This window comes from Cryptomeria japonica, chromosome 2 (assembly GCF_030272615.1).
Source record: "Cryptomeria japonica chromosome 2, Sugi_1.0, whole genome shotgun sequence".
Lineage (NCBI taxonomy): Eukaryota > Viridiplantae > Streptophyta > Pinopsida > Cupressales > Cupressaceae > Cryptomeria > Cryptomeria japonica.
In genome coordinates, this window is record NC_081406.1 from 136,013,851 (window position 1) to 136,040,716 (window position 26,866).

Here is a 26,866-nt window from a genome sequence, read left to right on the forward strand (position 1 = left end):
CTTGGGGACTTGAACCCCTTACCAGAAATGGTCAATCCACTGACCATTTGCTCCCAATATGGACTCTCAATAATACTAAACGGAATACTGTTGTAAATCCAAAATCTAGCCACTACCGCTCTTGTCTGCTGATGCACTTCCTTATTCCATGAAGTACCTAACAATCCAGGTTGTGCACCAAGAGTGTTACGAGGAATGAAAAAACCAGATGTATTGCTGCCCACCCCAATATTTTTTGACTCTATAGAACTGATATTCCTCATTGGGGCTGCCATTGCCTCTTCTGTCCTCTTTTTTTCTACCTTCTTTTGCTCAAATTCTGAAAGTCTTGCTTTTGCCTCCCTTTGAACCTCTTCAGGACAATTGTCACATACTGTAATATTTTGTCCACTGATTTGTGCAAGGTGAATTTTGAGTCGGTATATGCCACCGGTCATAGTTTTCGTGCAATGGTTACAAATAACCTCTCCTGCCACAGCACCTGGTGTGCCATGTTTCCACATAGGATCCCTCTTTCTACCACCACCTCTACTTGTACCACCTCTAGTTGCAGAAGCCATTGTCTTTTATTGAAATTCGAAAGAAACCTATCAAAAGAGACCAAACATGGATCAATAAATATAAATTGAAGATGAACACAAACTAAAATTGGACAATTTAGCATGGTCACGACTCACAGCCAAAGTACCAAACTACAGAATCCAGATAAATGTCTCATCAAGCTAATTGTAGGTGCCTCCATTATCAATTAGATACATCTCAATTCTGTTATTTTTAAACCACTATTGCAGTGTGTAACTATAGATCGTGGATACAGTTAATTATTATTACACAGTGACACACCACTATTAGTAATTTATTACTATTATTACACAATACAGTGTATTGTGTAATAATAGTAATAAATTAAATTTTAATAAGTGTCTGTGTAGTAAACTGTAAATTAATTATAGAGTAAGTAACTGTAAGATAATAATAGTAAATTACAATCTTAGGAATCTATAGTAAACTACAGTCTTAGGAAAACTACTGCAAATTAATAGTTGATAACTTAATATGAATTTTACAGTGTAATTCTAAATTAATTTTGTGAAATTTTTTTTATTCAAATTTCATACAGTGTTGCAGAAAAATTACTGTAAATTAATAATATACAGTTACAGTTACACACTTAATCAATTAATAAGTATTGATCTGTAAATTAATAATATAATATATATAATATATATTATACAATAATACACTATACAGTATACACACTATTATTAATTTGATTTGGGTTATACAGTTGAATGAGTCAGGATATATCGAATAGCATTATACAGTTACCACTTGCCAGTATACAGTTTTGGGTTAGTTTTTTATTTGAATTAAATTTATTATTTATTACAAAGATGTTAATTTAACACAGTATACTGGAAATTTTGAATCACGAATTAGGAATGAGCAGATAAAATAAAAATAAAATAAAAATTTAAAACAGTATATGCCCGTGCCGTGGAAATTTCGAATCACGAATGAGCAAATAAAATAAATAAAAACCTCAAACACAGTTTGAATGCCGAGTCGATGGGGAAGCTGCAGTTGAAACCTACGAATTCGCGTCGCGTGCAATACGATTTCCGATTTCGCCTCTTTTTTTGTTTTTAACTTCAACTTTTTTACTTTTTAGGGTTCCATCGTTTTAGGCGCGCGATTTTTACATGATTTTTACGTAATAAAATCGCGATTTTCAAGTAAACAATGCACGATTTTTACTAAAAAAATCGTTTCCGATTTTTTGCACGATAAAATCGGCGGGCTGAATGGCTCGGGATATATCGCGATTTTCGCGATTTTCCGCCGATATTTACAACCTTGATTTAGACCGATTTTGGCTTTAGTGGCATTCGACCTGGACTTTCTCTCAAAAGAAGGGCTCAGAGACGAGGGTCCCCTTTCCACAACGGGGATGGGGTGCAAAATGCACAGCAAATGGCGACTCAGCTGGGAAATGTTCCTTTCACGGATGACTATCCAGATCGAACCCCAGAATCTCTGGTACATACCCCATAAAACAACCCAAATGACAAAAGACAGATTCAAAGTAAAAATGAGGTCGCAAACTGAATGAAGTCACCAAACTTGAAAATCAAGTGTGTGCAGTGAAGTTCATTTTGTCTTAAAGAAAGTTGAGATAACATTGTTCGATCAAGGCAAGCTACCTTGCGGACTCATACTCCAAAAGCAACCTGGATAGAGCCCCGCTGCCAACGAGCGTTTATAGCCCCGGAGGAGTTATCGCTTGTAAGCTCACAAAGATTGCTCTGTTTCCGGTAAATTTTCTTTTGAACACTAGCAGAGGTATCTGTACTCCCAAAGCCAAGCATCTTGATTTTCTTTGCTTTTGATTTTTACTTTTTCACATTGGCTGGTAAGCAATGAAGCCTACGTGGGATTGAGCATTACAGTGGTCGCTAAAGCAGAGCTTCAAATTTTCACTTGCGATGACTTCCCTTTGATAAAACAACAGACTTAAAAGATTTTAAGCATTTAACGTGTGGTGATCACAATGTTGGTGACAAGACACAGTAAGCAACTAAATTTTTAGAATGACTAAGTCTTTAACCAAATGAACTGACTACGGGGGCAACTGTCAATTAGGTGCTCTACCAAAGTTGTCATCCAAGAAACAGACCGAAAAAACTTCCTGACTTCGTACACCAATGCCGGGAAAAGCAAACATACCCCTTGCAAAAGAGACGAGGAGACATCCCCTTTTGAAAGGACACCTACACTACAAAAAGCAAACTACTAAAGCAGAAAAAAAAGAATCTAAACTAAAAAAAAACTGAAAACGAACTAAAACAGAAAACAAAAACCTAAACTATGTACAAGAAGAGACTGATTGTACAAAATGTGGACTATATGTATAAGTTCCCGACCCAGGGTGATTTTTCAGTATGTGCAGCAGTAACAGGGCAGCGGGAACGGTTCTAAGTTTGGCTTGTTTGTCTTTGAATTCTGAAAAGAAAATTTTCAGTTGGCCACTCTCAAGTTTAACCAAGACCTCAGGCAAAATTATTAGTTGGGGAGGCTCGTTAGGTTCGTGGTTAATCCATTTATAGGTTCTTTTCCCGGCATATTCAAAATTAAATTGAAAATTTTCAGAATTAACAGTAAGAGGAAAAGAAACAACCTGGCAAATTTCTGAGTCATGCGGGGTGTTGTGCGGCGGAAGATCTTCAACAACTGCGTCAGGAGGTCGCCACTGGTGGTGGGGCATCTCGATAGCATCCGGTGTGTGCAAGTCAGTATCAAATTCTTCATCGGGTTGCGCAGGTTGAAAAGAAGTCTCAAAACTGAACTCGAAGTCAGGAAGGAGGGGTGCATCATCTGTCGTTGCATCTTCAAACAGCATGAACAATGCGGCTTTATGCACCTCTGTCAGCACATCTTCAAATAGCAGGGACTCTTCGATTGATTGGTCCTTAAAAATGTCCTTGACTAGCTCTTGGACTGTATCCTCCGTTAATGGGGCTATTGCAAATCGCTCCTCAGTGTTGGGCTGATCTATGAAGCTCACTAGATCGTCCTCAAAAACATCCTCTTCAGCCTTGGCCTCTTCAAGTGCAGGGACATCACAGTCCTCCTCTGTCACATCTTTTGGCACAAGGACAGTGTTGACGTGTTTTTTATGACAGCATCGAACACAGAATAAAGTTGCCTAACGGTCACTTCACTCTCTCTTGATCAAAGTGCGATTGCATGCTAAGATTGCAAGAAGTTCAAACAATCGACTCCAAGGTTCCTTCAATGCGTGGACGTGACTCAGTTGGCTGATGTGATTGTTGGTAATCCAAGGGGCCTTACGTTTGCATCATTCTTTCACTTCTTTGTTGTGGCTGGAACTCCATCATCAGATATGGCAATTCTACGATGCTGCTGCTTCGAACGGACTGAAATGAACTGAAAGTAAATGGGAAAGGGGTCAAAAGGATCTAAATCTACTCCTAAGGGCAGTGATAACTATGAATAGTGCTCCGGTGGACAAATTCCAAATAAACTGAGCTCTGTTTCGCCAAGTTTAACTACAACCCCGCAAGAACCGGTGCAATCTTCTAAGGATGATGAAGGATTTTCATATTGGGAAAGTGCATTTGAATACCCAACACGGCGTAATCCAAACGACTGTCCACAACCGAACTTAGCACAAGTTTAGTGGCTCAGGCTAACTTTACACTGCAAGTTACAATCAGCAAGATGCAAAAAGTATGAACCATGGAAATTCATCAGACACCATTACATTCTTCATTGAAATCAAAGCACTTTACGATTTCTAATCTAAGCGAGGAAGGTGAAACCATGCAAGTCTTGAAAAAATAACTTAAGTGGACACCATCAGAGAACAATGTTTCACTGTTATTATCCCAAAACTTATCGCAACAATTTCATACAAGGCTCCCCCCTCTACAAATGAGGGGGTCACCCCTTTATATAGGCCTCAAACCATGATTACATGCAAAACCCTAATTAGGGTTTGCCCTAAAGATTCTCCACTCAAGATGCAACAAGGTGGGAATCTCCAATTAATAACCCATCATGCCCATATACAATTAATTCCACCCCATTACAATTAATTACATTCCAAAAGTGCCTACTATGCAATGAATGTACCCTCATGCAAAAATCGCTCATGATGCCATAAATGCACCATCATCTTCTAAACGTGACGGCTACATGCAGAAGGAATATGTCATAATGCCATAAATGTGACGGTTGCATGCAGAGAGATGCTTCATTAATTCAACGTTCGTTGACTCGGCTGCCACTTGGCGAGAAAACCTTGGAGAGAGAAAACTTCAGGAGAGAAGAATTTGATCCATGAAGAATTTTTCTTGAAGTTTCTCGAACTCTCCTTGCTCTGGAGGAGATTTTCAACAATTCTGCACCATCTCCTATTTTTTAGGAATTTCCACAATTTTAGGGTTTTGGTCCAGGAGAGAGAGAATTCTCTCACGTATCCAAATCTTCAAAAATTTCTAAATTTGGAGGTCATTTGAGCCTTGAAAATAGAGTTTTCAAATTTTTCCCTGGGGGGAAATTTCTTCTCCAGTTCATCGCTGATTCCTTCCTTGCCTTAGAAATTTTATCTTCAATTCATCCTTGGATGTGATTTCTTGTTGTGGAGGAATTCATGAAATTTATCCATCTATCCTTGCCTGACCCATTTTGGCGGCCAACTACATACTTGGGCAGAATTTTCACTATGCCATGGATTCATGGAATTTTCCATCTGTCCTTGCCTTCTTCATTTTGGCGCCCAACTGCATACTTGGGCGCAATTTTCACTATGCCATGGATTCATGGAATTTTCCATTGTCCTTTTTCAACATCCCTATTTTCTAGGGATCCTCCTAAAATTTAGGAGTCAGGTTCATTGGATGGAAAATTTCATCCCGATTCCGAATCTATAAAATTTTCCATAGTCCGTCAAGATTTGGTGTCTAAAAATAGTAAATTCAAAAATTTGCCCGAGGGGAATTTTGCTTTTTATTCCTCCTTGACTCCTTCGATTCCATGCCTTAGGCAAAATTTCAACTTTTAGCTTGGGCGGAATTTTCACCATGCCAAGGATTCATGGATTTTTTTCTTCTGTCCTTAGCTTCTCCATTTCAGTGCCTGACTCCATACTTGGGCGCATTTTTGCTTTGTCCATGGACTCGCGGATTTTTCCACCTCTCCTTGGCTTCTCCATTTCAGTGCCTGACTCTAGACTTGGGCGCATTTTTGCTTTGTCCATGGACTCGCGGATTTTTCCACCTCTCCTTGGCTTCTCCATTTCAACACCTGACTCTATACTTGGGCGCATTTTTGCTTTGTCCATGGACTCGCAGATTTTTCCACCTCTCCTTGGCTTCTCCATTTTGGCGCCCCAGTCCAAACTTGGGCGCATTTTGACTTTGTCCGTGGATTCACGGATTTTTCCTTCTGTGAATGGCTTTTCCATTTTGGCGCCCCAGTCCAGACTTGGGCACATTTTGGCTCTGTCCGTGGATTCATGGATTTTTCCTCCTGTGAATGCCTTCTTGATTTCAGCGCCCCAGCCCAATATTGGGCGCATTTTGGCCCTGTCCATGCATACATGGATTTTTCCTCCTGTGAATGCCTTCTGGAATTCAGCGCCCCAGCCCAACCTTGGGCGCTTTTTGGCCCTGTCCATGGACTGATGGATTTTTTCACTTGTGAATGCATTCTTGAATTCAGCGCCCCAACCCAGCCTTGGGCGCATTTTGGCCCTGTCCATGGACTACTGGATTTTTCCACTTGTGAATGCATTCTTGAATTCAGCGCCCCAACCTAGCCTTGGGCGCATTTTGGCCTTGTCCATGGACTGGTGGATTTTTCCAATTGTGAATGCATTCTTGAATTCAGCGCCCCAGCCCAGCCTTGGGCGCATTTTGGCCCTGTCCATGGACTGGTGGATTTTTCCACTTGTGAATGCCTTCTTCAATTCAGGCATGGATTCTCAGTACTGGACCTATTTCTGGTTTTCTCCGTCTGCTATCTGACTTTCCGGAATTAGAATTGTCTGTGAATGCTTGATCCTTGTCGCCTTGGCTGACTGACCCTACCAGTAATAACTTTCTAAAAATAGAAACTTTCCAGGTGTCAGCGTTAGACCCCTATACAGGGTGCAGTAATGACTTACTATAAATAGAAACTTAATAAAAATAGAAATTACTGAAAAATAGTAAGTTTGATTTTTGGCAAAATGACAACATTCCGGGACTCGAAAAAATCCCTAAAAAATAGGGACTTTCTAAAAATAGAAAGTTGCTCCGTTTGGGCTCAAATTTCACTGGGAGGTCCCTTGAAGGGTCCTAATTCCAGTTGTATGTTCAGTTTTCCCAAAACCCTAGCAGAAACCCCTAAAATCTAGGACAGAAGGCAAAAACCCTAAAATTCACAAAACGAGTCCTAGACTTAGCCGAATTTGCTCAAACAAAAGGCAGACTTGACCAATATGACCCCCAAACACTTGCAAAGCAGAGAGACTGGCGAGACTGCTGCAAAAAGACCCCAAAAAAAAAGGCCAAAAGACCGGGAGGGCCTAAAAAGAAGGGGGTCTCCATTTGTAATGGGGCGATGTGTGAAAACGTCACAACAGACAGCAAAATCATTCGCTGCCACAGTCTAACTGATTGATTCATCCTGGTCAGCACTGGGCAACTCCATCTCAATATCATCAAGAAGTGTAGTGTTGCATTGATGTTGAGCTCTTATGTACTCATCTGCAGCAAGGTAGGCACTCAACACTTTGCTGGTGATGGATTCTTCTAGCTCCTCTGGCAGTCCATATTGGTCTTTGACTTGACTAACTGCCTCCATGCATAATGAGCAAGTGAATTCTGAATGTGGAGTGTGGTGAATTCTACACCACCAAAGTGACAGCATGCTCTCCAAGCATAACTCCTCTTCGAGACCAAACTGGTTCTCAATCAAGTTATTAAATCGAGTAAACTCTTCTATGCTTGACGTAGGACTGGGGATATTCGGCTGCGCTAGCTCCTCCGCATGGAGATATCCCAAAAGAATAGCTGCCCCTGCAATGCCAACTCGACTCTTGATAGAAACGTCGAGCAACTCAACTCATTGTGCTCCGCTATACCATGAATTTTGCAGTGACCTGCAGATGTGAATTCAAATAACCGCCTTGGATACAACTGCAGGCTCAGCCTTTGCTGGATTTGGGAAATGTCAGATTGCGGGCAGCCTTCATGAAGCGACTGACCATACATACTAACTCAGAAACTTTTTTTGGTATTTTCAGATTTTCTTATTTTTTTGGTTTTTTTGGTTTAACAGGGATCTTGCATATCCCGAATACAGCATTTAAATTGGCTCAATGGACTCAACTTGTTGCAAAGAACTTGATGGGGGGGGCTCCTTCTAGCACCAATTCTGTTGACGTGTCTAAAGTCACGAAACTACGACTCCATCCGGCCAACACATAATAGAATGTACTCGCTAAGTAACCTATCCTCTCTTGAGATAAGGAAATCCCTAATGTTGCTTTTAATTGACCAATAGGGACGACCTCAAGGTTTCGATTGTCAAGTCTTGACTACAGGATAACTCAGTGATTGATGTGATTTGCTGGGAGCACAAGGGGTCTTACGATTTTGCAACAAGATGGTTTGCTGCAATTCTCGGACTGTGAAATAAAATCAAAAGAGAAGGGTTCAAGAGACCTAAGGGCAAGGATGATAACAGTTGATGCAACGGGTAGACAGATTTCGATAAACCAGTTCTTGTTTTGCCAGAGACACCCTCACAACTAGAGAAGAACAATGCAAGCTCCAAGGGATTAAGGATTTTCAGACCGGAGACACACGTTTTAGGCACCCAATTTTGGTGTAGCCTAAGACGAACACCTGCAGTTGAACTAAGCACAGTTTGGATTCAGACTAACCATGCACGATGACCTACAATCAACAAACCCCCAATGGTATGAACCGGAAATGTATCAAATACCCCTCTACACTTCACCATTATAATCCCTACACTCTAAAAGAGAAGGGTTCAAGAGACCTAAGGGCAAGGATGATAACAGTTGATGCAACGGATAGACAGATTTCGATAAACCAATTCTTGTTTTGCCAGAGACACCCTCACAACTAGACAAGAACAGTGCAAGCTCCAAGGGATGAAGGATTTTCAGACCGGAGACACATTTTAGGCACCCAATTCTGGCGTAGCCTAAGATGAACACCTGCAGTTGAACTAAGCACAATTTGGATTCAAACTAACCATGCACGATGACCGACAATCAGCAAACCCCCAATGGTATGAACCAAAAATGCATCAAATACCCCTCTACACTTCATCATTATAATCCCTACACTCTAAAATCAACTAGCTGAAAGAAACCATGCAAATAGAATGAAAACAAATACAATAAACACCATATTCAATGTTCATATATTGATTTCAGCTACCATTACAACAATTTCTGCAACATCTTTATGCTATGCCTAAAATCAAACCTATTCTAACTACAAAATTCTAACCCTTTACCAGAGAAAGACCTCTGCCTCTTATAGATTTACAATTTGAACTGGTGGCCAGGATCAACTACATCCAAGGGCTGCAACCTTCCTTCTAGAAGTTGGCAGCCTTAACCCCACTTAATTCTTAACTATCCCTTCAACCACAATTCCAACTACCTACAACTGTTTGGCTTCAATTTGGGTCTATCCGGTAGTTGAACATACCTGTCCACAACTGACCTGTTTCCCCTCTGTTTCAAAATATCTTGAACGGGACCTACAGGCAGTTCTACAATAAAACAGTTTCAATTTTCAAAAACTGAACTTCTGGAATTAAATCCAGTCGTGCATCCTTCTGAGAATGCATAATTTGGCAGCATTTTGCGTTCTTTGGTCTTTGGTCTTGATGGTGGATTCTAACTCCGTGGTTCAGGTGGTGGTGCACTTCCCAATGCTTAGTTGTGATCTCGCGCTCTGCATCTTCTTCTCCAGCTTTAATCGCGATCAAGGCTCCTTGACGTTTCAGGCTTTCTCCTGGTTCTTCCGGACGATGCCTTCGACCTGTGAACAATCAATTTCACCTTTAATCAATCAATTTGAAAAATTAATTAAATTAATTTTATGAATATTAAATTTTATTTAACATTGGCCTTTGGTTGGCGAAGGCGAAGGATGCTTGCATTTAAAACAATATCACTCCCTTTGTGAAATTAGGGTTTCAATATTTTAAAAAGAAAACGACCCCTTGTTTAAAATCAGCCAAATGATAAAAATGCGAGATTTTATAGTAACCCATCATGATACCTCCCTATTCGCATTTTCGGCCAAGTTAAGAGTTTTGTATGATCTTTTGGTTGGCAATTTTCAAACTTAAAGTGCCCTTCTCCTAAGATTCAGTCACTCCAAGTGTTTTATAAAGTTCGTCCTTTCAAGTGGAAATACATGACTCCCTGTTTGGGTGATTGGAGTCTTGTAATGTGTTAAATCGCCGAATTTGTAAAACACTCCTATCTCCTTAATGAAATTCGGGCTCTATGGGTTACTTGTGTGATTTAATACTTGTGTGATTTCGCCCCCTCATTTACAAACTTCGGGCACTTTCCCCTTTTGCACGATCTAAACCTTTTGCCCTAAGTTTGTTGGCCCGAAACATTATTTTGCGACTTTGGAGATTTTCAGCCTATGAGGGGAATTTGCACGCTTTGGCCTCTTGTTACCATTTTCGGCCAATTAAGGTTTTTTGAGAGCTTGATTTTTGGCTTGAAAACCCGATTTTGAAATGAATGATTTCTTCTTATGATTTTCAGGCTTGTGAGAGAGAATTTTGTGTGTTTTGAGATTGTCGGCCTAAAAGAGGATTATGCACGATCTTACCTCCCTTAGCCATTTTTGGGTATTCAAGCCGGTTTTGAAAGTTGTTTTTGAATTTCGGCCAAATGACCCTTTTTGAGAGCCTTACCTCATATTTCGGCCTTTTAGGCTGATTTGTGAGCTTTACTTTGTTTTTCGACCTACTTAGGAACTTTGAAATCCAACTTCGGGTATTCAAGGAGATGCCATTTCTCTCATTTCGGCCTTAAAGGCCGATTTTTGCTTTAATGTTTTTGATTCTTAAGACTTCCTTCTGTCATTTTCAGCTATTTGAACTATCTTACGCGAATTGGCACTTTTAATGACTTTCGGGCGAAATTTTGTGTTTGTGCGATCTTACCTTCCTTTACTGCATTCCAGCCCAAATGAGGTTTTGGCACGAATTTGTCTCCTTCTCCCATTTCGGATTGCAAGGGGAATTTGCGAATTTTGCTTGCATTTCACTTTCGAGCAAATGAGGACGAATTGCGCGATTTTCACTATACCTACTTTCCCAAGTTCGGTTTTGAAACTCTCTTGTTTATCTTCGATTTTCGGAATCGGGCTATAAGCCGATTTTGAAAGTTTTTACCATTTTCGGCGATTCTGGCTTTTGAGCTGATTTTGGTCTTTAAAGCTCACTTTGGCCATTTAGACCAATTTTGGCTTTAGTGGCATTCGACCTAAACTTTCTCTCATACGAAGGGCTCAGAGACGGGGGTCCCTTGTCCACGACGGGGATGGGGTGCAAAATGCACAACATAACCCTTCTTGATCACTATAATTTGGTCAAGCAAATCAATTTGTCTAATGTACTATTCTTTATCTTCTAATCGCTGCAATCTGAGAAGACATATAAACTCACTGTTTACATTATTCTTCCACGTGTAATCGTTGCAAGCTCATGTTTGATGGTAATCCAATACCCTTCTACCACTAATCACATCTAATATTATCAACAGCCTACTAGGAGGCTGCCAATTTCCCAATACTCAACACCCATTACTTAATATTCTCGTGCCATAAATTAAATTATTTAACTAGATAGCCCAATTTATTCATAGTACAATTGATAGTAGCTCTATTCAAGCCCCAATTCTTGTAACCTTTCTAATTCTCAACCCCAAATGGGGATTTACTTGTCTAGGGCGCAATGACACATCCTCCATAATTGGGCCCAAGTTTCGGGAACATCCATCTAGACCACCCTTGGGGCTCACCTACTTTGGGATGGATTTTCTCCACCTCTCCCTAACAACACCATTCCTCTCCTTATGGTGGGGCAATAGAAATGATTAAGTAATCGGGCTATGAATACACTAATTTCTCATGTATTATGAACAAAATATGTGAACAATTGAAATTAAGTATGACTGTCATACATATTGCAGTCTATATTAATATTATTATATTCTATTAAATTCTGCATAAGAACATTATCAAGCTTCATATATTAAGCCCATCCCCATGCATACCACTAAGAACAAGGATGTTACTGCCTGTAACTTAATAACAGTTCTGATCTGATCTGATTGATGGTGATGTCATTGGATGCTTTTGATTCCTTTCCTTTATATCTCTCAATGTGAGGGAGAGGTCACACCTCTTCATCATGTACACCCTTTGGCAAGAGACGAACCCTTTCATCATTAGCACCCTTTAAAAAAGTGCAACTCTTCATTATTTCTGCCCTTTGAAAGGGACACAACCTTTCACAATCAGATCTGCACTTCTGATTCCCAATCTATCCCCCCTTCAAATGAGTTCTCTTCTCCCTTTTATACCTCATATTTGGGGGAGTCACAACTTATCATTTCATGCCATTTGACCATTCATTAACTTTAATCAAATTTTAATTAAATTTAATTATATTCTATTTATTTTAAAAGAATTTTTATTTTTATTCATTCGTATTTTAATTTTATTATTATTATTTATTAAATTATATTTCAAAGTGGGGACACTACACAAATTCTATTTGTATGTCTTATGTGTGTTTCTCTTTTGAAGCACTATATTTGGCGTGACTAATAGTAAAAGTTTTTTTCTATATTTTTTTAAATATTTCAGTTTTTCTTAATTTCTCATTTGCCACAGTTTTTCTGTTTTTTCCAATTTTAAGAATAATCAAAATCCATTTACACTTTCAGTCTGCCATATCACTATCATGTAAATTGAACTGAACAGTTTCAGTATTCTTGAATCTTAATATTGCTCAATCCTATTATTTCCATGGACTATCTAGGAGCTCCATTAACATGCTTGGGCACCTTACTGCATGGGTAAACAAGACCCTTCTCAATTTAGAGCACTGATTGTTCTTTCTAACATCCCCCTTGAAGCCACACTTCTTTGCTTGGAGATCCTAATCAGAATATAATAACATGTTATTTTCTATGGGCAATCTAGGAATTGAACCTAGAAGCCCCCATTAGTATGCTGAGACACTCTACCACTGGGCTACCAAACACTTGGTGGTTCAAGGTGTGGATTGTTCTTTTAAATATCACACCTCAGGGCATGACTCTTTGCTTGATGCTCCTATTGTGGTTTTGATGCTGTAGTATTTTCTAAGGACCAACTAAGACTGAACCTAGGTTATCATATTAGCATTGGGTGTACTCAAGGGATGTGTTGGTGTTTGTTTTATCATCTACCAAACATTAGAATAAGATGCCCGAAGGTATTCTATCCTCTCCTGAAAAATCATTACTGATTCCAAGGTCCATATGTGCGAACAAGCGACTTTAGTGGGATAGCTAATTGGGTAGTGTATGCTGAAAATCTCAAGGGGGACTTACGTTAACAAGTGTCTTTTGAATAGCTGGACTTAGATGGATTTGGGGGGATTTTCGATATTTAGACCTTCAAAAAGGAGAAAAGAGATAGGGTTTGAGAAAGCTGATCTAATCCTACGAACTCCGAAGACAGTATTAACTGGGTGCTCTCGGGAAACCAAACTTTGCTTCGCCACACTAGGGACAACTACACAAAGCCGGTGCAATCTTCAATGGATTGTGCTTATGATTGAGATGTTGGGATGCACAGAGGATGGGCTCAGACTAACTTTGCACAGTGAAATGGAAATCATCCATTCACCAAAAGTATGAGCAGAGATACACCATCAATTAACACTTATCAAATCCTTCATTCAATTCTAATAACATGAAAGCAAATCTAAATTAACTTTAACTAAGTGTTGAGGAAATTGAAACCATGCTAATCATTCAAAAAATAGGGATTACAAAGCCTTAAGAGAAAGCACACATGCAATATATACTATTCGAAAATGACCTTCATGCAACAATATGTCAAAAACCTCACACTCTCCAAATGAGAGGAGGCAACCTTATATAGTTTTTAGAAATTAAATGAACGACCGAGATCAAACAGTGATCAAGGGCCCAGATTGAAAGCTACAAACCCTAATTAGGGTTTCCCAAAACTCTATTAGTTCAAAAGAATAAGAAAGTGACATGTGGCAGAGCTGCTAATCTCACTGAGGTGAGTGTCCAGTTTCCCCTTTCGCAGATTCGATGTACCTGGACACGATAAGCTTGACCTCCTCCATAGTGACACTTGGCAAGCTGCTAATCTAGAAGTCGATGATGTCCACATCATCGGTACATGTGGCAAGGATGCTTTCCCACTCAACTGCTTGGGCAAGAAAGTTCTCATCGATGAAGAGAAAATTTGCAATGCTTGAAAGATCGCCTTTGTCAATCATCCCCGAGTCTTTGAAGAAGCTCGACTGAATCCTGGCTCTCAGGTTCTCTGCCTACAAGTGCTTCTCCCTTATACTCTCTCTTCCAGATCTTTGACGCTACATGAAACACCTTGCTCAAAATCTCCCTAACACTCTCCTCTGTCTCAAAGCACTTAGTCTCAGATTTCTTCAAAACTTCAATCTAGGTGACCAAAGCATAATACCAGGTGTTAAAGTCATACCTATCCCCAGCCTGTATGACACCTGCATCCACCAAACTTCTCTTCGACAAGCCTCGGATAACCTTCAGATGCGGAAGTATTTCATCTTGAATTTCCTCCACATCTTCCCAATTTGCAGCTAGGTCTTGGATACGACTGACCAACGAAGAGACCGACTCATGTGCTGACACTAAATTTTCCACAAGTATATCAGCACGTGTTGAAGCATCTGAAATCCACTCCTTGGCCTGTGTGAATGTGCCCTTCATATCCTCGTAATCCTTTATTGACTCCTGCTGAAGAGGTTGTGGAGGGGTGCTGAAGCATCTGAAATCCACTCCTTAGCCTGTGTGAATGTGCCTTTCATATCCTCGTAATCCTTTATTGAATCCTGCTGAAGAGGTTGTGGAGGGGTGACCGGTACCTCATGGTTGAGTGGCCTGGTAAGATGGAGAACATACTTCCTCCATTGCTGGTTTTCTTCCTCAACCTTCTTTCTCTTCTCTCTCTCCTGAGCTAAACTCACCTTGAGGGCGTTACAAGAGTCGTCAAAGTACTGGACCTCTTGGTCTTGGCTAGGCTTACCCAGCTCTATAGTGGTGATCTTATAGTCCTCCGAGGCAATATTGTCCCTAGTTTTCCCTTCCTTTGGCACAGTTATTTGAACTGTCCTGAATCCTACACTATCCCTCTGAATCAACAAGAACTTTTTGGCTGGCTTAGGTGGTTTGGCTATGACTGGCTCATTTACCTTCTCTAGAAATGTTGTTGTGTTCTCTTCAAAATAGGCTTCCTTAGGGACCTTAGCCCTTATCCTTTCCCTCAGCCAATCAGGGATGGTTGATTGCTCTACGGTATTCTAATCAAACCCATCATCTATCCCTCTTGGTCTAGTAGCTATACCATCCAAGAAGACTACTGGAGATGCAGGCGTTTCAACTTCTGTAGCTGCATTCAAAACTTGCTCCCTGTCCGGACTCTGGACAACTTCTTTAATTATTTCCTCGATTGAAGGAGAAGGCACTCTCACTTCATTATTTACCATATATAAGTCCATCTCCTAATCTTCGACTGCATTCTGATCAGGCACGGCAGATGCGGCACTCAAGATGGAACGAGCTTCGTTGGACTCTCGTCTCTCCCCTACAACCTTCTTTCCTCTGGCCTTTCCAGAGCTTCCAACTAACTCCTTTCTCTTCCGAGACCCAACGCTCTCTGGATTTCGAGCATTGCCTGCAAAAATACAGAGGTTGGAGGACAAAGAGTCATCTACTCCCATTAAGTCATAGGTCAGGGCCACGCCTTTAGACTTCAATTGTTTCGTCCTTTCAAATGTCCACCACTTAGAATACTCGACCACCGACCTCATGAGGTCTGCCAAATCTGATTTCTCTCCCTCTGACCAATCTATCAAGGCTAGTGGTTCATTCTTCATCTTTTCAAAGCCTGGCTGCTGAAGCTCAAGGTTGTCTTCTACTTGGTCAGCAACTCTAAACACCTTCGTTGCTCTTACCATGCTCAAGGGAATCCTCAACCAAAATCTCTTCCTGATCTCGAAACTATCGGCTGCGTTAGCCCAATAATCTTCTAAATCAGCTCTATGCTCAAATGTCATCCCTTCGACCCTTTTTATTTTGTGGAACGGATCAAAATTCTTCCTCGCCTTGTACTGATAAAAAGGGTACCAAGCCAACTCCTTCTAAGAAGTGGTAGCAGCTTGTGATGACAGACATGTTTCCAGTCCATTCCCAATCGTGAGAGAGGAGGTTCCCGCCTTCTTTTGCTTATCTCTTTGAATTGCCATATACCCCTCCAATTGCCTCACAACCTCGAGTAACAGAACTCAGTTGGTAGGGTAAGCTGGAAGCTTATAGGGAGATCCGGTAAACCCCTGAATTCTAAGGTAAGTGAACTTCGGGTATTCGATATACCAATATCCAAATCTACTGATGAAGTCCATAGACTCTTGAGAGTCTCTGATGTAGTCCACCTTGCAACGTCTGTGTGATGTGCATGAGAAATGTGTCATTCACCCTTTTGAAATGGAATTTTTCTTCCATGTGAAGTTGAGGATAACAGTCATAGACTGGAAATTGGTTTTCTTTGTTTCCCACTTCCCCTCTGCAAGTGAGACCTCTGTATCTGTAGGTTCTAGCCAGGGAATAGAACAGGTACGAGCTCATGAAGAAGGTCCTATTTGCTTCCAGGTTCTTCAGCTGGCTATCCAAGTTGTCACTTATCATTTGAGCCCAGTCTATCATCTTCACTCCATTCATTATTTCATTTATAAAATAATACATCCAGGGCTCGAATGGAGCACCTTGAGGACTCCCCATTATCCTGTTCAGCAGGACGATCATATCTCCAATATCTTCCTTGAAGTATGATCTCACCAAGCTCTTCCTCTGTAGTTTGGAGGCACCTTTCCTTGGCTTATCCAGCCAGGAATGATTGACGATGGCGTCATACTCCTCCAAGTGGTCCTGATACATGCGATCAGCTTCATCCTTGGTCACGTACATGGCATTATGATACTCTGGAATTCTGAAAGCTTCTATGATGGCCTCATCGCTGATGTTTGCCAATACTCTCCCATCGGGTGCGACAATATCCCTACCGGCAGGGTTGTAATGCCTAGCACATTCAGCTACTAACTCAGTGCATTGCATGGTAGGGAGAAAACTAGCAGCGTGCACGATGCCACTCTTCATCATCTTTTGCGCAGTTGTGGTAGGCACGAAGTTGTCCAAACCAAACATCCGCTTCTTGAACTACCTTAGATTGATGTGCCCGAGGTTAGTGTCGCTAACATTCTTCCATTTTGAAGTCATCCTTGACTCAAGAGGAGCGTCTTTGTCAACTTGAAATTTCATAGTGCTTAGAATCTGCAAGTAAACATGAAGCTTAAGTTAGAAATTGGTTCGTGAATTGAAGAAAATAGAGGCTGCGAATGGCTAAGTGTTTGTAGATTTTATTTCATTTTCATACTTAGCCACAAAAAATGGATTTTCATATGTAAACTCTTCAATCCTAAGGATAATTGTGATTGCAATCCAACACCAAGTGTTATAACTTCAAAACTCTCCGTTTACTTAGTCAATAAAATGATTTTCCTTCACTAAAAATTCGAATAGATCCACTAAAATCGCTTTCAATGACTCTGAAAACTCAGAAAATGCAATAAATCTGAATTTTAAATTCAACTTCACCTTCAAATAAATTGAAATAAGGCTAGAAGTTTCTCAAAAAACTCAGAAAAAATTAACAATTCTTCCTTATACCAGCTGGCTCCACTCCATAATCTGAGAATTCTTGGACAAGAAGCTCACCCAACTACAAGCAATATCAAGATTTTCTCCTAATAAACTCCAATCTGCAAATATACTTCTTAATGTTTTCCTCAACTTGCTAAGGAAATTCAAACTTCTTGGTGTAAGAATAAAGAAACAAAGGATGCATTTGTAATGAAGTTGATTTCATAATTAGAAACACGTAAAAACCATCCAACTAATGTTTCTAAATTCAACTTAAATCTTGATAATGTTTCTCATCCAATTTCGAGTTGTGTTGTCATCTCTTTTAGTTCGAAAATCTTCTACTTGTGCAAGTTTCTAAATTGTCTTTAGTCCACAAATTCGAACTAGGCTTATAAATTAGCATCTTCCAAAAAGTTTCTAATTTGGAACTCAGTCTGAAAATCATCTTGATCTGCAAATATCTTCTTTCTAATTTCAATTTTGAATTTCCATTTTGATTTCCCAGCTCGTTGATCTTTGAAAATCTCTTTTTCCAACTCTAAATTGATTAGAAGTTCGAATTTTAGGAAGATTTGATGACATCACTTAGCTTATTGTTGACTTTGTTTGGCTTCCAAGAGTAGGGCGGAGTTTTAAGTGTTCAACTTCATGCTTGGGCGGACTTTTGGAGGCTCTCTTCATGTTTGCTTGTCTTCAACTTCATGCTTGGGCGGACTTTTGGAGGCTTTCTTCATGGGCGGCCTTTCTCCTTCTCACCATGCATGGCGGACTTTTATGACTTTACCTTCTTCACCATCAAGTTTGGGCGGACTTTGGAGCTCTCTCAAGACATGGCGGAGTTTTAGAAGACCTCCTTCAAGTCGGACTTTTGAGCTCTTAAGACATGGAGGAGTTTGAAGCTATCACCTTGAGGACGGACTTTTGGTCTCTCTCCTTGATCATGGTGTTGATTGTAACCAGGTAGAATGCGGATTCCAATTGCCTTAAGGCAACATTGGAATCCACCAAGGGTTGGGCCCTTCTCTCCCTTCTCACACGCCACACTAAAGGGGAAACGTGTTCCCTCTAATAGGGCCAACCCTATAAACAAAAGTAATAAAATAAATAAAAGAATCAGCACCAAGCTGACCTCAAAAAGGTCCTTGTGCCTCATATAAATAAACAACTACTTGACCTCATTCATACATCATATCATTCTACACATCATGTGAATTAGCTCTCAAGTTGAAGCAAAAATAGTCAGTTACTTGCTGTGCTTGAATGCGAATTACATTTGCTGCCAAGGTGTAAACTTTAAGTGTGATTATCTCCAGTGAAAAGTGCGAATTGCTATCAAGGATCAGGCGTCCAAAAGTGCAGACCAAGTCACTGGTTGGTGAAGTCAAAAGTGCAGATCTGAGGTGCAAACATAATAGAGATTAGTCAACTACATCAGCCCTAAGTGTGGCCATATCAAACCTCTTAAAGAGATAAGTGTTGTAATCAGAATATTGTGTCTAATTCATAATCAGATCTGAGGATCTCTTCTTGTTGGGTTTTTCCTCCTAGGAGGTTTTCCCAAGGTAATGTTGTCTTGTCTCATTTTGTTTGCTTTTGTCATTTACTAAGTTGAAATCCATAACTAAAATAATCCAATTCTAGTTACTAAATCTATTTTCTGAGTTTTTCTGTTAATCTGAAAGTAAAACTAACATGGTATCAGAGCACTAGGTTATACATATTTAACTTTCAGATTTTAGTAGTCTTTTATTTCCAGTTTGTTGTTTCATTTTTAGTCAGGACAATGACAGGGCTGAAAGTTGAAGATAGGCTCGAAGGGGCACTTAACTTTGCTGCCTGGAAGGTTCGCATCCTACTTGCTCTTGAGGAAGATGATCTCCTTCAATTTGTGCAAGACAAAGAGCTGACTGCGCCCACAGATCAAGAAGAACTAAAGTAGTTCAAAAGGAATGCTCTCAAAGCCAGAAAGCTCATCATTGACTCGGTCAGAGGTCACCTTGTCACCTCTATCTCCAAATTCACTACAGCCAGAGAGATATTCAATCATCTAGAAGGTATTTATGAGATCAATAACCTCAGTAGAGCAATTGCATTAAGGCAACAATTACTTCACATTAAAATGGCAAAGGAAGATTCAATTATGTCTTACTTCATGAAGATCTCTGAACTAAAGGATCAACTAGGCTCAATTGGTCATAACATAAAAGACAAGGACATTGTCATGATCTCATTGAATGGTCTCCCAGATTCATGGGATTCCTTCATTCAATCCATAAGTGGGAGATCCAAATTCTCAACCTTTGATCGTCTTCGGAACGATTGCCTTCATGAGGAATCTCGCCTTGCCACAAGAGGAAAACTCAAGAGTCCTCAAGTGGATGATCAGCATATGCTTGCAACCCAATGCAAGAAAGGTGATAATTGGAAGAAGAATAATCCTAAGAGGAATAGAGAATTCAGACCACCCAGCTCTCAAAATTCTTGGAAGAAGCCAAGAGATCTCTCTCGTGTTCGATGTTTTAGATGTGACAAATATGGTCACTATGCTAGAGAATATCAAAATGAACCCTCGCAAGCCAACCTAAATGAGGTCTCAAAACAAAATGAAGACTTCTTATTCATTTCTACCTTGTCAAGCAACATACCCTCAGATAGTAACACATGGCTGATTGACAGTGGTGCTTCCAGACACATCACAGGCTATTGTGAGCATCTTTCAGACTTAGTGGAAAAGGATACCAGTCTACATGTGGTAATTGGTGATGATGCTCGATATTCGGTAAGAGGTTTTGGCACTACCTCTTTAAATTTAAATTCTGGTATTTCACTTCACCTTAGTGATATCTTATTTGTTCCTGGAATTAAAAGAAACTTAATTTATATTTCCGCTCTAGAAGATAAAGGCTATCAAGTAGCATTTTCTGAGGGTAAAGTACTTGCTTGGCCTAAGAAATCTAGTTTTAAATATGCTCGTGTTATTGGAAATAGATATGATAGTTTGTATAAGCTCTCCACTAACACTGTTCAAGCCCTCATTAATGAGGCCCCTGAATCCTGTGAACTATGGCATCGAAGGCTTGGACACTTACACTTTCAAGCTCTTTCTTCCCTCGGAAAGATAGTTAAAGGTATGCCTAAACTCAGTCAATTTCATGATGATACTTGTAAAGGTTGTGCTATGGGTAAAAATATTAAAAGTTCTTTTTATAGAAGTGAAATTAGAGCTAAAGAAAAATTAGAACTTGTTCATTCTTATTTATGTGGACCTATGTCCGTAGCTTCTCCTAGTGGATGTCTCTACTATGTAATCTTCATAGATGATTTCTCTAGGAAAACTTGGATTTATTTCTTAAAGACTAAAGAATCTGATGAAGTCTTAAGTAGATTTAAAGAATTTAACGCATTGACTGAAAACATTTCTGGTAAAAGAATTAAATGTTTAAGGTCTGACAATGGAGGTGAGTATACCTCTGGCAGTTTTTATGACTTCTGTGTTGAGTCGGGAATTAAGAGGGAGTTTTGAGTTCCCTACAATCCTCAGCAAAATGGAGTTACTGAAAGAAAGAATAGGACCATTGTTGAGGCTACAAAGGCTATGATCCATGATCAAGACTTGCAGAATTTTCTTTGGGTTGAGGCTTCTAGAACGGCAGTCTATATTCAAAATAGATGTCCCCACCGTGCTCTAAAGAATATGACTCTTGAAGAAGCCTTCTCAGGATCCAAACCTGACATCAGCCACTTGAGAATTTTTGGAAGTCATGTATATGTTCATGTGCCTAAAGAAAAGCGAACTAAGTTGGAGCCTTCCGAAAAGAAGGGGATGCTAGTTGGATACACTGAATCCTCCAAAGCCTTCAGGTTTTACATTCCAAGTCAAAGGTATGTTGAGGTAAGTAGGGATGTTACGTTTGAAGAAGATATTGCTTTTAAGAAATCAAAAGGTTCACTTGTTGTTGATGAGGTTAATAATAATCAAGATATGAATATTGATACTAACCTTGAGATTTAGAGGGAGTCTGTTGAGCCTCCACCTCAAGAAGAGCATAATGACTCACCTGAGCCCATGAATCCCACTGATATACCTAGTGACACTATTGTTAGCAAAAAGAGGCCACTTTGGGTGAAAAACACCATTCAAGAAGCTGAAAGATTTGCAGCTCCCAGTGGCACCTTCAGAGAAAGCAAGAGGCCTCAAGTATTCTCCAACTATATTGCATTGATGAGCAATCTCATTGAGTCTGAGCCATGCAACGTTGAAGAAGCTTTGAACCATCATGCCTGGAAGCTTGCTATGGATGAAGAATATCAGTCAATCATCAATAATGATGTTTGGGACTTAGTACCTAGACCCAAAGCTAAATTTGTTGTTTCCTCTAAATGGTTATTTAAAGTTAAACATAATGCTGATGGTAGTATTGAAAAATATAAAGCTAGACTTGTAGCTCGTGGTTTTTCTCAAAAGGAAGGTATAGATTATGAAGAAACATTTGCTCCTGTTGCTAGATATACCTCTATTAGAACTATAATAGCTATTGCTGCAGCTAGAGGTTGGAAGCTACATCAAATGGATGTTAAGACTGCCTTCCTTAATGGTGTCATTGAGGAAGAAGTCTATATTGAACAACCTAAGGGTTATGAGATTCATGAAAGAGATACTCATGTGTGCAAATTGAAGAAAGCTCTATATGGCCTCAAACAGGCTCCTCGTACTTGGTATGAAAAAATTGATAAATACTTGTTAAGTTTAGGTTTTTGTAAAAATGATGTTGATTCTAACATTTACTTCAAAATATCCAATGATGAAATGCTAATTCTAGTTCTATATGTGGATGATTTATTTCTTACTGGTAAAGATGAGCTTATCATTAGATGTAAGAAAGAATTAGCTTCAGAATTTGAAATGAAAGATTTAGGTCTAATGCATTATTTTCTAGGACTAGAAGTATGGCAAAGATCTAACGAAATTTTCTTAAGTCAAGGAAAGTATTCTATTGATATCTTGAAAAGATTTAGAATGATGGATTGTAAACCCATGTCTACTCCTATGGAATCTAACTTACAGAAACTGAGTGTTTTTGCAGTTAACTCTGATTTTGCAGATCCATCTGAGTATAGACAATTGATTGGGTCCCTGATGTATCTAGTTAACACTAGACCAGATATATGCTATGCAGTGAATGCTCTCAGCCAATTCATGAGCATGCCTAAACATGTTCATCTTGTTGCAGCCAAGCACATCCTAAGATACTTGCGAGGCACAGTTGGTTATGGGCTGAAGTATCCACTTAACACTTCAATAACCTTGGAAGGTTATTCAGATGCAGATTGGGCAGGAAGTGTCAAGGACAAGAAAAGCACTTCTGGCATTTGTTTCAGCTTAGGATCCGCAATGATCTCTTGGGCTTGAAGAAAACAGTCCTCAGTAGCACTAAGTACAACTGAAGCCAAGTACATTGCAGCAAGTGTTGCTTCTAGAGAAGCGATGTGGCTTCGTAAGCTCCTTGCTGGGTTGTTTGGACAACCTTGGGAATCTACAGTTATTCATTGTGAAAATCAGAGTTGTATAAAGATGTCTGTCAATCTGGTGTTTCATGACAGGTCAAAACATGTGGAGACTCATTATCACTTCATTCGAGATATGGTGCAAAGAGGCGTCATTCAACTGAAGTATGTCAGCACTGATGATCAGATAGCAGATATTCTTACCAAGCCCCTGTCGAGAGTGAAGTTTGTGTACTTCAAAGACAGACTTGGTGTTGTGGAAAATGAAACATTGGTTGAGAAGGAGTCTCAACCTCAATGATACATTGTGTTGTATCAACCACCCTCTGCGGGCAATGCAAGGTGGTATTCTTCTCAGGGAGAAGAGCAAATGTAACCATCCTCTGCAGGTAATGTAATATGGTAGAAAAGATCCTCTCCACCCTCTGCGGACAATGTAAGGTGGATCCATTCTATGCTTGTGTGCAAGATGGAAGACTATGTTATGTAATTCCAATCTATGCTTGTGTGCAAGATGGAAGACTACAACATTCTGATTATGTAATCCATTCTTTGCTTGTGTGCAAGATGGAAGATTAGGATATTCTGATTACGTAATTATTTCCTCCCTAGTTAAGAGGGAGTGTTGATTGTAACTAGGTAAAATACGGATTCCAATTGCCTTAAGGCAACATTGGAATCCGCCAAGGGCTGGGCCCTTCACTCCCTTCTCACACGCCACACTAAAGGGGAAACGTGTTCCCTCTAATAGGGTCGACCCTATAACTAAAAGACACACACCACTCAAAAGTCAAACATGTTCCCTCTAATAGGGCCAACCCTATAAACAAAAGTAATAGAATAAATAAAAGAATCAGCACCAAGCCGGACCTCAAATAGCTCCCCGTGCCTCATATAAATAAACAACTACTTGACCTCATTCATACATCATATCATTCTACACATCATGCGAATTAGCTCTCAAGTTGAAGCGAAAATAGTCAGTTACCTGCTATGCTTGAATGAGAATTACATATGCTGCCAATGTGTAAACTTTAAGTGTGATTATCTCCAATGAAAGGTGAGAACTGCTGTCAAGGATCAGGCGTCCAAAAGTGCAGACCAAGTCACTGGTTGGTGAAGTCAAAAGTGCAGATCTGAGGTGCAGACCTAATACAGATTAGTCAACTATATTAGCCCTAAGTGTGGCCATATCAAACCTCTTAAAGAGATAAGTGTTATAATCAGAATATGTGTCTAATTCATAATCAGATCTGAGGATCTCTTCTTGCTGGGTTTTTCCTCCTAGGAGGTTTTCCCAGGGTAATGTTGTCTTGTCTCATTTTGTTTGCTTTTGTCATTTACTAAGTTGAAATCCATAACTAAAATAATCTAATTCTAGTTACTAAATCTATTTTCTGAGTTTTTCTGTTAATCTGAAAGTAAAACTAACACATGGTTGGGCGGACTTTTAACTACCTCTACATGGCGGACTATAGGCATTCTCCATGATAGGGCGGAGTTTGAGACCACTCCAAGGCGGAGTTTTGAAGGTATCAAGGTAGACTTTCTCCACTTCACCTAGGGCGGAGTTTGGGCATCCCTCCATAGGGCAGAGTTCTGAGCTTCCTCTTCAAGGTGGACTTTCATGAGACATCAAGGAGGGCGGACTTTTGAAAGCATGACTACCAAGGCAGAGTTTTAGAGCATCAAGGAGTGCGGACTTTTGGTCTCTCTCCTTGGGCGAACTTTGGAGCTCTTTCAAGACCATGGCGGAGTTTTGGAAGGTCTCCTTGAGGGCGGGGTTTTGAAACCATCACCAAGGGCGGACTTTGTCTACTCCACAATGCATGGCGGACTTTAGAGTGACCTCAACACATGCTAGTATCTTGGGCGGAGTTTCTATCACTTGCCATAACACCCAACATCATCCATTAGCCAGACTTAGAAAAAATTTAGAAAATTTCAAAATTTCACAATTTTACCAAATTTAACCAGATTAACTTGAAATTTGAAATCCATACTCAAGTAAACCATCTGAAGCATGTAGGAAACTAGTTTTTTAGATCAAAACTTGGAAATTTTGGATCACGGTCGAAGCAGGTCAGTGGCACCAGTGCAAACCCTAGATCCCCATTCCGAAAAGCAAAAAGCAAACATCCCTAAAAAATAGGGAAAACTTTCTAAAAATAGCCATACCGGGGATTGGGCTAAAAATGCCAAAAACAAAACTTCCTAAAAATAGGAAAAAGCAAAAAAACAAACTTTCTAAAAACAAAAAGTCGTTCAAATTCATCCAAATCAATTGCGATCTTCGTCCTTTGGCCTTTCTATGCACTCTGACGGTATCCTGACTCTGGAATCACTTGGTTTGCAAAAACTAACTTTCAATCTCTAGGACTCAAACTATTCAAAATTGAGCAGGGCTTGACAAAACTGAAGCGGAAGGCAACGGGACACTAACAAAAACCCTAGAAAGCAGGAAAAGAGAGGGTCTGCATTTGCAATGGGGCGATGTGTGAAAAAGGTCACAACATGATGAAATACCAACTTCTTTGGGATTGTGAGTTCAAAATGTTCTTTCCAATAGAGAAAAAATGTCATTATTTGACTACATAATATACCGATTTAAAGTCTCTAAACATTATAATAAAGAATTGGATGGTCCACTAATAGCATCAACGCCATAATTTTATGCAACTAGTTCAAATCAAGCTATAAGAAAAATTCAGCATGGGATGATTTCTTACCTGTATTGATTGAAATCAGCACTTATGGCTCCTATTGCAGCTTCTTTAAGTTCCATTGGAGCTGGAAAGTCCGGGAAACCTACAAAACAATATAATAAATTTAAATTTCAAAGAAAATTTTACTTGAAAAAACTCAAAAGTTAATTGCATAAAGATGCTATTTAATATTTACAATAAAATTGTGGCCAGCAACCATTGACAGTCCAAGGCCAAAGTTATAGGCTAGGAGAAGCAGACAGTAGTTATAATAAAGTGAAAGTGGTGTAAGTGGTCAAAGGCTTCAATAGTCCAGAACCACGGTGAAAAAGTTTCTGAAAGGAACTAGAAATAAGAACATTTTGGATCACCCCGTGTAATCTTCTGTCCCAGCTCTAGCATAAGATCACACGGGATGATCCAAGCCTAAATGGTTTCAAAATCTCCACTGCATGCCTTTCAAAACCATTTTTTAAGAAAATTAAAGATTATGTTCGAAACCACAGCTAAGATGGAAGTTCAATTTGATTCTTTCCCATTTACCTAAAATACTAATTAAATTTACAAGCTCATGAGTAAACCCTTCCTTGTAAATTGCATTAAAACTCTGATGGTGAGAAGCAATAAATACCTTCAGCGAGATTGATGGCATTGCAACGCTGGGCAAGATGAGATAACTCCTGAATTGGCGAGGGTTTTAAAGTTAAAGCCCGCTTTGATAACTTCCTCTCCATTTTTCTCTTACTTTTGGTTGTTATCTTCTGCTCTCTTCCACATATATTCTTCTGTAAATCTGTCCGTTGTGTTTAATCTTATCCGCAATGAAATATATTAACCAAAACGCTCTTCAAATTGATCGACCGTTTACGGCAAATGCACAAATAACAATTTGAAAAGCGGGAGATTTTAAAATTAAAAAACATCATTTGTTTTGAATCTTTTTAAATTAATTAAAAGCCCTTGAAAATCATTCACAATTAAATAAATAATAGAAATGGTCTTTGGTACGGAATTATTTCAAAGTTTAGGATTGATTTTCTTTTGGGAGGTAGCAATTTTATTAAGACCGTATTTCTTTCTATTAAGGCAT

The 26,866-nt window shown here is 39.5% G+C and overlaps 1 protein-coding gene across 5 annotated transcripts in view; it reads right to left on the reverse strand.

Annotated features, from left to right (window-relative positions):
* LOC131073245 (uncharacterized) overlaps positions 1–26,666 on the reverse strand; it is a 184,502-nt gene extending 157,836 nt beyond the window's left edge. The window contains exons 1-2 of one of the 5 annotated variants that reach the window (XM_058009647.2): positions 26,408–26,666; positions 25,801–25,879 (exon numbers count right to left, since the gene is read on the reverse strand). In XM_058009647.2, coding sequence (XP_057865630.1) covers positions 25,801–25,879; positions 26,408–26,510 — 182 coding nt within the window. In that variant the 5' untranslated portion in view covers positions 26,511–26,666. The remainder of the gene's footprint in view (positions 1–25,800; positions 25,880–26,407) is intronic. The other 4 variants (XM_058009649.2, XM_058009646.2, XM_058009645.2 and 1 more) reach the window with 4 other exon arrangements.
* Positions 26,667–26,866: the final 200 nt, after the last annotated feature.